Below are 17559 nucleotides of genomic sequence, written 5' to 3'. Positions count from 1 at the left end.
TTTAAATCCATTTATTTTCTTTTACTGTTGCACTTTTTTCCTGCAAAACTGTAGACAGAGAACTTTACAAATAAAACGTGATCTTTAAATTTTAGTTTCTTATTTTTTGAGTCATTGCCTGGATAAAAGTTCCACCTTTACTCCCTTTCTTGTACAATAACTGTAGTATGATTGAGGAAACTATAGTATGCATCATTTTACTTTCACACCATGAACATTTTTGAAAGAGTGGAGTGTTGAAATTTGGCACTTTTCAATTTGTGGTACTTTTTCTATCATTTTGAGCACTATATAAAGGTACATAAAAATCTCTACAATAAAACTGAAATACACACTAACAAGCAAAACAAAAACACATAAAAAGCAAACGTCACACAATACAGCGAAATATAAAGGGACATTTCTTCATGACATCTTTAATCATATTAAAGTTGGTTTATGCAGAGGTGGTAGTGGTATATTTGTTACTTATGTAGAGTTTGTTAATCCAAACACTCCAGTACTGATTCAGTTTGTTTACTGAAGTAAAAGTAAAAAAGGGAAATTGACATTTATACCTGCTATTTTATATGCAAAGCTAACTGATCCTTTTGATATATTAATATAACTAGAAAGTGCATTTTCTGAAGAAACTGCAGTGTGAATGCTTGAATCTGAATGTATGCACTGAAATGAATTAATTGATGAAATTAAGTTAAAAATGTTGAATGAGACTAAAAAAATGAATTTTTCACCTGAAAACAAAAGTTCTGAACTGCTAGAAGCTGACGTTTACACAAAGGAAGAATTTGGAAAATAGCTGAACATTAGAAAAAGATGAGTCTTGACAAAAGAAAATTTAGAGTCAGAAAACCTCTGAATTAATATTAAAAGTTTATATTCTTCTAATCACTTAAAGAGTGGAATTATGTATTATAAATCTCCAATTCATAAAAAAAGAACTTATTAAAAATAAATGTAAAAACAAATTTGTTGAAACGAACTTAAAAGATGAACAAACATTCTGGAGAAAATACAAACTTTAATATACAGCATAATGTTTTTCAGACATATTGTGTATATTATGTTTAATAGTATTATATACATCAATTTGTTTTGTATGTCATAAAAAATAACATAAAAATCTTAAGTCATATTTTACAGCTCCTTTCTGAAAAGGACTAGTAGAATAAATCAAAATAACTAAATTAAATAACTAAATAAAAATATTAAGCAACATATGAAATACATGAAAATTCAACTTTTAAAACCACAATCCTGAACCTTTAAATTGTGTTGGTTTCTTAGAACATGGCTGAACAGCTGTTTCTATCAGTCTACTTAATCTACTGATCTGTCTACACATCTTTTTATTACTCATTCTTTTTTGTGTTTTAATGTAAACAGAGTCCACGCAGTGGTAAAAGAGAACTGTATAGAGATTTTTGAGTAAATTCAAATGAAAGCCTAAGGTGGTGACACAGTTTAACACATACAAATAATCAAATAAACACATTAGTCCTTTTTGTGAACATGGATAAATAAGTATCATTAGTTTACAGCATTGTTCAGCCATGCCACTAAATGCTTTTTTACACAGTGTTTTAACCTGGGCTCAGACACAAAGTCCCAAATTTAGTTATCTCAGTAAGTCCCTGCCTTTGAGTTGTGTTTATGACTAATTATTATACACAAGGCTTTATCCATCTGAACTCTAAGGACACAAATATGAAAAAACCTATACTTACCAGCTGATACCCCACACTACACACTAGGTGTGCCATGTGACCTGAAACTTTGGTAAAAACTCATCATAATCATTCTGTTAACACTGTTTGTTTTTTTTTTAAACACTGTTTGTTTTGCTGTTCAGCAGTTTAAAATGTTTTAGATTGGATTACATGGAATGAATTTGAGTTCTCTTGGGGGTTTTTGTGTGTGTTTTGTTCTTAGCAGATTTTTTTCTCCATACTGTTGAATTCCAGTTACCACATTTCTGGTCATATGACATCCTGAGTGCCCACTTGAAAAAATCCCCACAGTTAATTCAACATTAAAACAAATAAAAATATGTTAAATAAATAAATAAAGGTTTGCTCTGTGTTGAAATAGTAAATAAGCATACATTCTGCAGAGCTCTAATAATGAAAACAATCCTTTAGCCTGTTGATCAGAGAGAGGCAGTCATTATGTCCATTTAAAACCTGTAATCAAAGAGCACAACGTTTCTGTGAAACTATAAAGTCCCAGATGATCCTCATCATGTCCAGTGACTTCAGAGTGGATCCTCCCTGTCATCCGGCCAGTGTTTGATGTGTGGCAAGCAGCACAGAAGCAGGATAGCTGAGGCCTTGAAAGAAGAGCAGAAAACAGGAACATATGTAGTTGTAAATGTAAATATCAGTGATACTTGTCTTGTCATAGGGAATAAAATAATGAAAATGTTAACTTACACACTCATTTAGGGAGGCTCTTGACACTGCACAGAGGAGGCACAGTCAGTCTGACAATGATGGTGATCTCCAGGGATGTTTTCCTGCAGCAACATTCCTGCCAACTGGCCATATGATCCAGAATAGTTGGTTTGTAATGAACAGAAAGGTGTATATGTTAGGTAGTGTGCACTTAGAGCTGGTCTTAAGAAACAAACACATCCTGTAATAAACTGAATACCTGTAGTAGTGCTGCTGCAAATATGAAGCCCTCCTATCATGTGTGGTTTCAAAGAAGGTGTTTTGGAGGCTCAGTCACAGAAACTGTGCAGTCTGTTCAGTCCTGAGTGTCTCAGCTCTGAAGGGATGGATCACAGAGGGAAACACCTGAGTACAGACATTACAATACACTCTAACACTCCTAAGGTCAGGTGAAAACACAATTTAAACACGTTACAAAAAATTAATACATGTTTTCATGGAAATTATGTCATTAACCCTTTTTGATGCGAGTAAATCTCACCGACTGCTTGTGGGACGAGCTAGAAGGAGGACTTATCACAGAATGTCTCCTGTGCTCCAGATGTGAAGTCTCACACTCTGGTCGTACGGCAATGAAGATGGTGATGATGAAGCCTCTCTGATCTGTGGCATTACAGTTTCTGGCTGCTATGTGCTTCACACTGTTGGCTTTTACGCTTTTAAGCTTGAAGAAGACACAGGAGGACTGTGTCTCTCTTAAAAAAAACAAAAAAAACAAAAACCTAACAACCTCCCACCGAACCCCCCCCCCCCCCCCCCGCCCCCACTCAACTCCCACCTACCCACTCAACTCCCCAGCCTCACAAGATCCAATGTCTATACAAATGTAGGGTATCAGCTGGTAACAGAAAGCAAGTGTCACATATGTAGTACATATGTGACACTGCTGAAACACTTCTGGCCAGAAGTGTGCATTTATCATCCCAGATCCAGACCCACCCTGATAAATGCACTGTCTGAAACATGATAAAAGCTCATAAAAATGTATGTTTCATCGTAAGATTTGTCCAAAAATATAATCGTATACTTTTGAAAAAGTTTAAAGACTTTAAACTTTTTCAAAAGTTTAAAGTCAACTAAAATCAATAACATTTTTGTAAATAGTATTTTAAAATAAAGGCACACATAAAGTGGCTTAACTGTCATTATTGCTGTAATTAGGTATTTTAAACCTTTAGTCTGTGTTGTTCTCCCAGAAACAACGAAGAAGCTGTTGAACATATATGCGTTGTTTGGGCAATCCTCTGGTCCACCCTCCCTCCCTCCCAGCCACAGTGAGACTGGGGCAGCCTGGCAGGATTTTGAAGCCTGGCTGCAGAGAGGATATGCCTACACTGTTCGTTTTAAACTGGTATATTTGATTTTTCTGACATTCATAGATTACTGTAGGTGATTTTTAGATTTTCTGTAATAAATAAAATTGTCATCTTTTACTGATATCATTACTTAATTCATTTAATTGTATTTTATGTAAACAATTCAAACATTATACTGCAATGCAGGGCGTTTTTTCTTAAGCCAACTTTTAAATATCGCTCTACTTTCTTATGTCATTCAAAAATATAGAAATTACTTACTGTATTCAAAGATCTAGATCATGAATCATCACAGGACAATACACAGTATACAGGGTCATGGTAACTATGGTAGGTCTTCATGACTCCAGAATGGAGACATCGCTCTGGCTGAGAAATGAAAATTAGGTCAAGCAGTGTGTTCTTCTCTGTGGTAGGGGCAGTGATGACCTGTGCGTATCCCCTAGACTCAAACAGCTCCAGGATTGGTTTGTTTGCACTGGATAAAACATTCTCATTAAAATCACCACAAACTATGATGGGATGACAGTCCATGATCTCCAATGAGTCTAATAGGCTTACCAGGTTTTTCAGGAATGGCCTCAGAGTGTAGTCTGGAGGTCTGTACACAACTGCAATCAGTGCACTGACTGGTGCTTCAACCTTTAAAGCCAGAAATTCAAGGTCAGTTACATTATGGATGTACTGTTTTTCATGCACTTGAATGTCACTTTTCACATAAACAGCAACTCCACCACCACTTCTGTTTGCCATCTGGGGAAAGTTTGTGTAGGACAGGTGTCTGTTGCGTTTAAACAAATTGTAATTTTCCAAGTGGAGACTCTCTGCGACAAAAGAGCCCCGCAGGTGTGTTTCTGTTAGGCACAAAACATCTGCTAGACACAATTCATGGTGACTCTTGATGTCATTAATGTGAGCTGGCAGTCCCTCTGTATTATGATGAACAATGGTGAAAACGTCTGACCTGCTCAGTGTTTGTCTCACGTGTAGAAGAGGCATCATGTCATCAAGGTTGGCTTGTCTCATGTTCTCAAGCGCTGCAGTGATTTTTGGGTTGGTGAATATTTTTTTCTCCTCCATATCAAGAAGATACAGTCCACTGAGAGACGTCACTCTACTGACAGCTACGTAGGCCATGCCGGGCTCAAAAATGCTCTTAAGAGAGACAACAGCTGATGTAGTTGTCATACCCTGTACCTTATGTATTGTACATGCAAAGGCCAGCTTCACTGGGAACTGTCTTCGTACCACTCCTTTCTGCTTCAGATTCTCCTCTGCTCTCTCAATGTACACCATGTCGTCTGCTGGTGTGCGGTTATTCTTTCCAGATGTCTCATTATCCATTTTAAGTCCAAGCTTGATGATGTGTTGGTCGTTTTCAGAGTAAACTACTCTAAGTAGTATTCCAAAAGCTCCATTAACCAAACCATTGTGTATGTCAATGTTTCTGGTGAGCATGACACGAGCTCCTTCTGCAACTTTCAGTGTGTCGGGTAACTCGTTTTTACCTCCTTTCAATGGTCTGTCTTGAAGTGCCATTCTGCCAGTTCTAGGATCTTTTCTATAATCATCTGCATGGATGTCAATGACATGAGTATGGAGCAGAGCCAGTGTTGAAGAGTTGTGTGCATCCACTTCTTTATTAGTTGCAAAAATGTGCAACGCATCAGTCGGACAAAGGGCTGGTTCAGTTATGGCCTGTGACAACAAATCTCTATCTGCTTCGCAAAGCTCATCCAACTTTCCTTTCACACGAATTCTGTTCAGCATCTCAGCAAAGACAACATCATCTTTCTGACGCATAATCTCAGTCAGAGTGATCATTTGAAAATGCTCCCGCCACAGGTCGATCTCGGACGGGTCGTGCACACAGAGAGGTTTAGACTGTCGCACTGGGGGTAGCTGATAGAAGTCTCCAACAGCAATGACTGACATGCCTCCAAAGGGTCTCCGAGTCCCTTTGATCTGTTTGAGTCTTGCATCTACGTAGGCAAAGAGATGTCTTGACACCATAGACACTTCGTCAATGATGATTATTTCAGCATTCAAAAGTTCTGATCTGACTTCATCCAGCTGATTGCCAAGTCCCTGAATGGGAGGTTTTAAGCTTCTAGGGAGCTTGAGTAGAGAATGCAGTGTTGTTCCAGAAATGTTAAATGCTGCAGTCCCAGTGAAAGCAGTTAACAGGACAGTGGGTTTTGATATGTCAACGTCGTCTGCATATCTGGGCACTTTGCTCAGTATCTTAGATGCTTCTGAGTAGATGCATTTGATAAGATGTGATTTTCCTGTTCCAGCACCACCATTAATATAAAAGAAAAACTGCTCTGGATTTAGAGCACAGACTCTTTTAATGCACCAGTCTCTAACTGCATAAAATATGCAGGCTTGCTTCTTATTCAGATTCTGAAACATCTGACGTAACAATGTAGGATCAATAGCAGGGGGTTCCCTGATGGCTCTGACTTCTGTTGAAGCATCAGCCTGACGGCTGTAGTCGGGCACATCTTCCTGTTCATTTTCATTGTCTCGCTCTCTTTCTTGTTCAACAAGTGGCAACCTTACGAGATCTGATTCAGGTGCCAGATTACACCATTCGTCAGTCACACCTCTGTTCTGCTCATATTCCTCAACAGCGCTCTCGATCTCCTCACTGTTTTTCTCATATTTTTCTCTGTTTCTTTTGACAATGTGTTGCACGTACTCAAGACGGTCAGTACCTGGTAGCTGTACACAGCCAGCACCATAGAAAGCCTGATAGGTTGGCAACGATGGTGTTTTCAGTTCATGGTCTGAACGATGAGGAAGGTAAAGTTTAAGCAGTCTTCCGTAATATTGCTCTGGATGTTTTTCTTGTGAACAGCGGTGAAATCTGATGATAGCAGGCTTATCGTTTTTGCGCCTTTGCACAAATCCTATCTCATTGAGAAGGGGCAAAACATCTTTACCTTTTGTCTGTTGGCCATAGACAATCCTGCAAGTAGCAGCAAAGTCTGCCATGCACATCTCCTCATACTCTGGTGTTTCAGGTCTGGCTTTGTATTTGTCATTCAAAGATGTCATCCAAACATTGGAAGACTCAGGTGTTGTGTTGTCCAGAACTGACAGGGGACGACTCATTTTCACAGGATTATCATCAGTTGGTATGAAGATTACAGCACGTGAACATTGCTTCATGTGAAGACCACATGCACGAGCAACACACTCCTGTGCACTGATCTCTCGTTTCTTTGAATATGCCTGCATGACGGCTCTCATTTCATCGCACTCATTTACACTGTCCTTATGGGAGTTCTCAATGACAGTTTTCAGGTACTCAGATAGCCCGCCCTCTTTTTTTGATATATATTTCATTAAATAATTTGCAGCGCCGAAAGCATCTAAAACAAAGCTTATGTCGATATTACTGTTCCAGGCTTCAAGCAGATGTGGATTATAGCCATTTATCCAAGAGTCTTTTGGATCACGCTTTAGTATGATCGTACTCCTTGTGTTCATTTTATTCAGGTATCTCTCATATTCTGCATGTGTCAACTTGCATCTTGCCAAGAGCTGCTCTAAACTCATGGAAGCAGTTTCAGGCTCATTCAGCAGCTGGTTCAGTGGTCTGAGCTTGTTCTTTGCTGTTTCTACTTCCAGTGCATCATCCTCACTGGGTCTTGTGATCATTGTCTCATTGCAGGGTGGTTTAGGAAAACCAAAACGGCACCCGGAGCTTAAACTCCTAAAGCACGTCTTTGTGTGGTTCTTACTGTGTTTTTGCACTTCTGTTACTTTCTTGTACAGTTCAGGTTGTTTATGAGGATCAGGCAGCTGAGCTGTGATGTATTTGTTTATAAAATCCACAACAGTTTGCTCATCATCCTCCTCAAACACAGGAGCACCTTCTACCCACAGGAGACAGTGTATGTGTGGGCTTCCTCTGTGCTGAAACTCAACTCTGTAAAAGTAGTCAATAACTTTGCCAAGTGGCTGTGCAGGAGATAAGAGTAAATCTCTGAATAATGCTTCAACTCTCTTGTCAAACATGCGCATTGTTGTGACAGGATTGCTTCTCAGGATGTCACACTTTGCTGACCAGTCGAGTCCTTCAAAATTCACTTGTTCACCTTGCTGCCTTGTTATTGCCTCAATCACTTCAGGCCAGCGCATTTCAGCGGCTGAAAATGTGCAGAAGAACGTGGGAGTTCCCAACTGTCTGATCATGGCAAAAAGATCTCTTGTTGTTTTCTCCCAATAGGCTGGGGTTCCTCTCAGAGGCTGCATGAATCTCACTGCATCTTTATTTCGCACCAGTTTCTCCACCTCATGTTTATCTTGTAACATGCCTGAGGTTATTTTTCTCCCATCTCTGGTCAGAGGCTTTGCCTTCCTTAACTGTATTGTCATGCTGGAAGTAGCCAAGTGTATTTCAGTCACAAACTGTGCAAAGAACAAATAGTTTGTGTCTTTGGCAAAACGATCATCAATGCAGAAAAGTCTTGATTTGAAATACCCACTGGGGGATACTTTGATCAGCCTTCTTTCATCAAGTGTGTTTTGGCCTGTAGGAAACTGCACAGGGAAGGCCATGGCCTCCAGTTTAGGTGTTTTGAAAAAACTTATTGGATTGTTTCTCTCTGCAGGAGCAACAGAGTAGATTCCTTCACTGAAACATAATATCTCCTCAGCCACATCAGGGGGCTGCAAACAGGACTCGAGTGCAAAACCACCATTAGTCAGTCCATCTGCTTGCTCTGAATCATCTCTCATCTGTTCATGTGATTGTTCACCATCACAGGGTAACATGTCAATGTCCTGTTCATTTTTATTTTGTGCTTCACTCAGTGCATTTTTCTCACAGCTGTCAATTTCCATTAAATCAGCCTCATCATAATCATCCTCATTCATGTTTTCATCATCATCATCCTCCTCATCTTCATCAGGAAGTGTTGGATCACACAGCTCAGGATCATCTCTGATGCTCACATCCTTATACTGTGGATGAATCTGCTTGAGTTTATGCAGTGCTTGCACAAGTTTAGACCAGCTTACAGTCTGAAACAGCTGATGACCTTTGTAAGACAAGCGTCTCTTCAGTTTTACTCTCATCACCTGAGAATTAATTCTCAATCGAGGTAGTGCTTCAACAGTTTCCTGTACCTCTGATGGGACACAGACCACATTCCCTCTAATTGCTCTCTGTCTGCCTTTGGGAAGAGGAATAATCTTGGCAAATGGTATGCACTTGGCTATGAGATGTCTCTCCAGTATGTTGAGATCAGACAGTTCTGGTGGAATATCAGCAAGATCCAGTTTATTGGCAACAGCAAGTACTGACATGGATCCATTTTTAAGATGATTGTGGCAGGTGTGACAAATCCACTCTTTCTTTCTCTCATCAGGCACATTGCACTCCTCATTTCTGCAGTTTTCATCACAAACATGAACAAACCTTCCTGTCAAACATGTTGCAACCACATGTGGGTTTTTCACATAATATGACCTTCTGCAGGGTCGTACTTGGTTTGGAAATGAAGCCTTGAAACAGACAGTACATGGGTATGATGGTCCAGCTTTGATTTGTGATTTGAACACAGATATGGCCTCGTTGATCACACTGTTGTCACTCTCTTGGGTTTGTCTGTTCACCCATCTGTATTTCCTTTTTATTTTCATTGCACATCTCATGTTGTGCATAATTCTGAATGCAAGATTACTTTGATACCTGTCTCGCATTAGTTGTTTCATTAGTTGTTTGTGTCTTACTCTGAATGCATTGTCACGTACATAACGCTGAGTCATTCGAGATCTTTGTCTCTCTCTGAATTCTGGGCTCTCTTGATACCTTTTAGTGATATAGCTTTTTTGTTTCTTTCTAAATTCAGCATTCTCACAGTAACGTCTTTTGATATATTGTTGTTGTTTCTGTCTGAATTCAGCATTCTCACAGTAAAGTCTTTTTATATAGTCTCGTCGTTTTTGTCTGAATTCATCATTCTCACAGTAAAGCCTTTTTTTATATTGTTGTTGTTTCCGTCTAACTTCAGGATTGTCTTTATATGCCTTGCTTGTGCAAGATTTTTTCTTTTCTTTGTAATCTTTATTTGAAGCATACGTTTGTCGTTCTTTCATTTTTTGGTTTTCATATCTCTGTTTTCTCTGTTTTTCTGATGCCATTAATCTTCTTTTCATTTTTTGTCTTCGTTGTTTATTAACTTTGGTCATTTTGTCGATTTTTTTTAAAGCAGTACAGGAAAGATCACAGGCTACTGCATTATTGACTGCAGAAGAGTTTAACTGGCTGCATGAAATGTCATTCTCTGGTAGGAAAATACATTCACTGGATGGTACTGATTCAGTTTGTGTACTGTGAAATGGTTTGACAGATGATGTGTTTCTCCTTGGAGTAGAGGAGTTTGCTTCATCAATAGTTGTATCAGAGTGAGTAGGTGCCACAGCAGTGGCAGCTGTTGATCTGCAGACTGTGTCGGTGATAGTATCCCTCAGGTTGACTGTGTGCACACTGTAAAACTGCACAGGCTTCAGTTCATAGGTACAATAGGGTGATATCTCCATCCCTTCATAAGAATCTTGGAGCCTCTTAATCATGTCACTGAGGAGTGTGAATTTCAGCATCACTGCTGTACCACAATTACGTGACCATAGTGGTAGAGGAAGACCACTGGGTGTTCTTGGGTGTGGGTCAAAAAAACCATATTTGCCTGATGTGGATCTGAACACTGCGATACACAATCCACTCATAATTAATAAGGCATACTGCACATCTGACAACAGGCAGCTCAGTCCTGCTTCTAAGCTGAGAAAGGTATCTACTGCCTCCTCTGGAGGTTCTTCATGTGTCCCATACCGGGAAGGCTGTGTCATGTCGACATGATACATAGACCTGCGTGCATCAACTTTGTCTGGCAGCTCATCGGTTGCCAAATGAATATTTTTAGGAAATCTTTTCTTGGCCTCTTTGTACATCACATCACCTTTATCCAAGACCAGATTAAGATCAGCTGTAGTCATGTTTTCATTCTCATGAAGGAAAGCAAGAAATGTGAGAGAGTTACATGTGCACTGCTTGTTTCTGGAGTCTCCATATTTAGGATGTGCCTGGCTGTGAGATGCACAGACATGTGTTACAGAGGGCTGGTTTTCAAGGTTCACTCTTTCTGCATGAGATGGTCCTGCCACATCACTGTGACAGCCTCTTTTCACAATATCAGCATAACCCACCTGTGGGGCACTTGACACCTCATATTGTTCATTAAATTCATGCTGCAGTCCACTCTTTACAGCATCAGCATAGGATACCTGTTGTACACTTGCAGGAACATGTTGACCTGCCTGTTTGACACTGTCAGCATTGGTCTTTGTAGACACACTGTCTTCTGCAGAGCACTGAGGAAAATCACACTCAGTTTGTTCACATATTGGTACACTGTGAAACTCATGGAACTTCTTCCAGCGTTGCTTTGCAGCTTGTGACTTTTTCTGCTTCCTTGGCATTTTTACACAAGTGTTTCTCTTAGTCTTTAGAAAATATGTTTATAAAATAAGAGTGGCACACACCAGGAGATGTTGTCTTTGTCTTTATATTTTAGTTTTTATTTCTCAGAAACCGTTGTCTTTGTTTGACAGTTTGTTCTTCAGTCGAGAGAATATTATGCACTCTCTTTATTGGCTTGGCACAACTTAGCAGCAAGCACAAAGTGAAAAACTGGTAGAGAGAAAATTTAGAAGAGAGAACAGACAGAGCAGGAGAGACACGGCTGGGAAATCACAATCAAACCGTGAATTAGAGTTTTCTTTGTTTGTTCAGTTTGTTCTCAGGTAGAGGCAATATATGCACTCTTTATTGCTTTAATGGCTTGGCGTTTTTCAGCAGCAAGCCAAGAGTGAAAAACAGGTAGAGAGACAATTTAGAAGAGAGAACAGACAGAGCAGGAGAGACACGGCTTGAAAATCAAACCGCAGAGTTTTCTTTGTTTGTTCAGTTTGTTCTTAGGTTGAGGCAAAATATGCACTCTTTGTTGCTTTATTGGCTTGGCGTTTTTCAGCAGCAAGCCAAGAGTGAAAAACAGGTAGAGAGAAAATTTAGCAGAGAGAACAGACAGAGCAGGAGAGACGGCTTTAAATCAAACCGCAATAAGATTCTTGGTTTGGCAAAATTCCTCACAAACCACAGGGTGAAATACAGATGGAAAGAAGGCAGAGACAACAGGTGGAGCAGGACAGAGGATAGAGGGGATGGGGGGTTGGGATGTGAGAGAGAAGACTGGAGATCTGGTCCTTGTTCTTCTTCTGCACACTGTGAACAAAAAAGAAGAAAAAAATAATAATTTTATTAAAATTATATCACATGGTAATTGTATGAATTAATTGTGACTACTGAAAAAGGACAAAACAAATATTCAAGCTAAACTGTTGTCGGCTGCCATATGCAAAAAGTTGCATAATTGGTCACTTTTTAAAAGAATAAATATTTATTTAAATTCAGCAATAATATTTTTAAATACAAATATGATTGAGCGAATCATTAACTAATCACATTTAGTGTGACTACAAAAATGTACGAAAAAAATCATTTTAGCCCAATTGTTATGCTGCACTTATGTGTATTTATTATAAAATTGTGTTTAAAAGGTCTAGTTTGAACAAAAGTTTGAACCCATCACTCTACAGCTTATATTAGTGAGATTATTTTTTTATTTTGGTCTACTTCTCTTACAATATGTGCACACCTACCAGGCAAAGCACAGATGTCAGTCGGGTTCCTGAAAGTGTAAGACGAGAAATAATATGTTAGTTGTCTGTACAGTGTTATCAGACTAACAGAAATACAAATCCCACACGACATGATACACTGAACTTATAGTCAGTAGGGTAATTATAGAGTAATATAGCACACCAGCTGACACAGCAGCCATTTTATAATTAAAACTACTTAACTGAAGTATTTCCACTTATGTAAGGCTACTGTTAGACTGTTACTAGCCTTAGCATTGCTGCATTCCTGCTAGCGTTAGCACTTCAGTTAGTGTTAGCACTGTAGCTAGCGTTAGCATTGCAGCTAGCGTTAGCATTGCAGCTAGAGCTAGAGCACTCTTACTGTTAAAACTGAGCCATAATGGCAATAATAAAGCTCATGTGTTACTTTTGTCTCACTAACCGCAAATAAATATCACAGGAATATTCTTTTTGTCAGTTAACAACTGCTAAGGCTAGGGTTAGCACTATAGCTAGCGTTATCATTGTTGCTAGCATTAGCATTGTTGCTAGCATTAGCATTGACGCTAGCATTAGCACTGCTGCTAACAGCAAAATTCATAAACCTGTGATAGTGAATGTTATTCTTTTTTTGCTTTCTTTATTCGTTGAACTCTGTTGAACTTTAGCAAGACTTGATATGTGAGTTTAAATGTCAAACATGTATTTTTATGATCATAAAAATAAAACAGTGCAGTACTGAGTATACTGTACTTACCACAGCAGAGAGCAAAGCGGAATGATGACAGCTGGTGCAGTGATTGGTTAAAGACCGATGAGGCGTTCAGGTGGTGCTTGGAAATTTGACCATCAGTTTGAACAGCAATATTGAGCATATACTCTACATATACTCTGTCATAGAGAGACAGAGTAAAAAAAAAAAATACACAAGACTCATCAGCATAAATATTGATACTTTTTGCCTGAGTATAAGGGAATGAGTGACATACAGAGAAAGAGGGCAACTGGCATTAAACAAGCAAATAAAAAGTATGTCATCTTGAACTGTTTTGTTTTAAAACTACTTTGAGTGTATTCGTGGGGAGATAAACTATACAGACTAAAAACAGAGACATTAAATAAGATTAGATTATTTAAAATGTGGGAAAATCCACTACAGACAGGTAGATGCTGTGAGCTTTAATTATCCAGTCAGAAAAGATTATTTTAAAGTCATCAACTGACTCCAACTGCACAGATCTGAAAAAACCTGTGTGCAGAGGACAAGTCCACCAATACACAATTAGCTTGAATTTAAAAGGCCAATGAGAATGCACTATTCGGTTGACCTATACTAACTACTGACATACTATTAATCTGTGGCAAAACCCTGTCAAATTTGACTTATTGACTTGTTGACTTAATCTAACTCAAACTGCTTAGTTGTAACAGAAATTTTTAAGATGAATCTTGGCAGAGTGAGAGAGAGCTCGTTAAGCAGGCAGGTGTGAGCCTGGTTGCTATAGTGACTGCACCCAATGGCTCCCTACACACGGAAACAGACATGCACCTCACTTTTGATGCTTAAAATGAACAGAAAAGTCAGGCCGAAACAAATTGTTCCTAAATGAAAAGTACAAGTCGTATTGACAAAATTCTTTCATCGTAAGTGGCAGCAATGCCTAGTCTACTGAATTCTCAGTTTTCATGCCTGTGGAGTTTATTACATTGACGTGGTGACAGTGTAAAGACACCATGCTCTTCTGATTTTCAAACAAACCTTCTGAGCCATTTTAACATTAGAGTCTATGGAAGAGTTGGAGGGAGGAGGTTGTGCATTGGTGACATTGGTGACTGCACCCAATGGCTCCCTACACACACAGACAGACATGCGCCTCACTTTTGATGCTTAAAATGAACAGAAAAGTCAGGCCAAAACAAATCCTTCCCAAATGAAAAGTACAGGTCGTATTGACAAAATTCACCGTGAGCGCCAGCAATGTCCAGTCTACCAAATTCTCAGTTTTCATGCCGGTGGAGTTTATTATATTGACGTGGTGACAGTGTAAAGACAGCCTGTACTTCTGGTTTTCAAACGAACTTTTTGAGCCATTTTAACATTAGAGTCTATGGAAGAGTTGGAGGGAGGAGGCTGTGCATTGGTGACATTTATGAAAGAACCATAACACCCATTACTATAATAAACACATTGGATGAAAGAGGACAGCGATGGCTACGTTTTGAGGGTAAAATCAGACCAGTAGAGCAAACGCTGCGGACACAGCAGCAGTTTTAAAAAAGATTTTAAGATTAATTTTTTCGCTCCTCTCACTCTAGCAGGTCAGCTGTCTCACTCTAGCGGCAACATTCCGTCCCATACACACCCATTATAAACTCTGAAACGGCTGAAAAAACAACATGAAATTTAAACTGGAACTGAAGAAAAAGTATAATAGATATTGAAAAGATAAATACAAGTTGAATAGTTGAATGTCTTGTCTTCGTTTTAAAGTTTGAATGGTTGCTCTATGTCAATGTATGTGGAAGTAGTAAGAGTTTAAAAATGAGTAAGTTGGATGAGGATTTGAAGGGTCTCCCCATTGAAATACATGGGAAATTTTTGTTGAAAAAAGTTGAATAAAATTAAAAATATAAATGTTAAAAATGAGAAAAATAGAAGCACACCTTTCCAAAAGAAGAGGAATCTGATGGTGTTTGAATGGTTTTTCTAAGTTGAGCGGTTTTGAAGGAGATAGTCGGCGAAAAACGTACGGAATAGGAAATAATAATAATAAAGATTACAACAACAATACTGTGAATGCTTTTACAAGCATTCACACTAATTATAAAATAATACATATAATAATACAGTACATGGGAATGCAAACATTATCTTTTTAAATTGGCTCCACACCTAAATAGAAAGAACGAGTGCAATAAGATATTAAAGTGGTGTTAACAGGTTCAAACATATGGTCAGTTATAGTGGCTCAGTCTGGGGAAAAACAAGCTCCTGTAGATTTTCTTTGTGTACATATCAGTGCTGCTGCTGCTCTGAAGTTTACTCCTTTTTGTGGATTTACACAATTGAATTGTGACGTGAAGATTCAAGCACATGTTTAACAAGCTGTCATCTACACTGACAATCAATCTCTGCTGCTCGTCATGTAACCCAACGTTGACCATGAACACCACAGCTGCTGTGCACCAGTCCAACACAACCTTTGAATATCCTTTGTTTGGTTTGCAGGACATTTCACAATATACTCCCTTTATGCTCACTGAAAACACGCTGTTTGGATCATTCTGACTCATTTTAACCCTTGATAAAAGTAAGTGAAAGTAAAATGTTAGCAGAAACATTCTCCAGTGAAGTGCAGATACTTGAAAATTCTTGTACTATATTACTTCTCATCTCTGGTAGTATTACAGCTCCCATTCAAGGATGTAAGTACGTCTTACTGTGAAGATGTTGCCATGCATTACTTACATGAATACTGTAAGTAGAGTACAGTGTGGATTGAATTATGAGCAAAAGTATGCGAGTGTGAGCTCATAGTAAGTCAGTTCTCTGCTCTCCAGATTCATACCCACAGGACATAGGCATTAATGTCAACTATTCAGATGAGAGGCCCAACCCACATCTTACCCTCATAAATCATTGATTCCTCACTCTGCACACACTTACACTCACATAAACACACACATAAGACCTTCGCTCTTCTCTGGAAGTGCTCATTGTTTTGAGTCCTCCTCCACACTTTGATGTGAAGGGGTCAAGCGGAGGCTCCCTCCTTGACTCCAGGGAGAGCCAAAGAGCAGAATAATCAGCATCAGGAACATCTGGAAGCGCATGTTAAGCAGGGCTTACTTGGCAGGCAGTTGGTATTGGCACCGGCAAACCTTCCTACTGGGGGCCTTTCATCTCCGTTTGAACATGTGGATTCGGCCCTAACCCTGGGAGGAGTCAGAGGGCTCACCGCCAACAGTGAGGCCAAGGTGTGGCCAGCACCGACGAGGAATCCTGCTGTCTTCAGGATCAGTCTGATCCTTACCCGTTTCCACGCTCCTCTTACATCTATGTAATGGACTGTCAAACCCTGAGCCTCAGTCTGCTTCAGACTTAGTTTGGTGTGTAAGAATTCAATTACACTGACCAAGCCCGGCTACAGCCTTATTCTGTGATTACACAAAGAAGCAAGAGAGGAAGTACTGAAAAAGAAGCTTAAAGACTTTAGACGTAAACATAGTGGAACAAATCCTGAAGATGTAAAGGGCAACAAATGAAGTGCTCAAAGCAATTTGAGTGACTAATTTTAATAATTTGTAATCTAGACTAATATTTAGTGACTCGACAAGCTACAGCAGTATCCAAGTTTGGTTTTATAATACCTGTAAACCATGCAAGGCAATAAAATAAGGACTGAGGGCTCAAATCAATTGAGGTTGAATTCAAAATTAGGCTTTGGTAAGTAGTTCTGGAAAATGCATGGCAATAGGATTACATAATAGGCTTCAATTTAAACTGAGAAAAGACCAAAACGATGTCGACATGTTGGTGAAATGGTGGGGACAAACTCTGTACCCTTGGTTCAGGTTCAGAAACCTTGCTGAAAACATTTGGATCAAAGAGATAAGACATTACATTACAATGAAGTAATTTAGGTGAGGCTGTTGAAAGCAGTTTGTTTTTATGCGGGTGTATCATTCAACTAGTTCAATGCTACAAAAGATTTTAATTCTTTTAAAAAATGTTAATCCTTTAAAAATTCAACAACATAAATTCTGTCTGAAGCAACGAATTCCGCATAATCATGGTATGGGGATAGAAACCTGGGCTAATTCACTTGAAAAAAATCCTCAAACCAAAACCAAACACTTTTTGAAAAGAGAACACACTGTAACACCTCCAGCTGTTGTTGTTGTTTATTATTTATATTCTAAGCAGCTTTCAGACATTAATTGGATACCAGCGCTTGCTGGGACCTGGTCCAGGAATAGAGATTGTGGCAGTTATTTGTCAGTGCTTGGGTGTGAGAGCGCGTGAAAGCTCGCTGCTGGTGGTCAGGCAGAAACAGGTGTGTGCAGAGAGA

The 17559-nt window shown here is 39.1% G+C and overlaps 1 protein-coding gene across 1 annotated transcript; it reads right to left on the bottom strand.

Moving 5' to 3' along the window:
• Positions 1 to 1723: 1723 nt before the first annotated feature.
• LOC146496690 (uncharacterized) lies at positions 1724 to 10560 on the bottom strand. The gene is made up of 4 exons (XM_085143806.1): positions 4331 to 10560; positions 2653 to 2769; positions 2433 to 2536; positions 1724 to 2329 (listed from the first exon to the last, which is right to left on the bottom strand). The coding sequence occupies exons 1-2, from the start codon at positions 10511 to 10513 to the stop codon at positions 2764 to 2766; spliced, it is 6189 nt and encodes a 2062-aa protein (XP_084999932.1). The 5' UTR covers positions 10514 to 10560; the 3' UTR covers positions 1724 to 2329; positions 2433 to 2536; positions 2653 to 2763.
• Between the last annotated feature and the right edge of the window lie 6999 nt (positions 10561 to 17559).

This window comes from Neolamprologus multifasciatus, chromosome 19, assembly GCF_963576455.1.
Source record: "Neolamprologus multifasciatus chromosome 19, fNeoMul1.2, whole genome shotgun sequence".
Classification (NCBI taxonomy): Eukaryota; Metazoa; Chordata; class Actinopteri; order Cichliformes; family Cichlidae; genus Neolamprologus; species Neolamprologus multifasciatus.
This window is presented reverse-complemented; position numbering and strand designations above follow the sequence as displayed.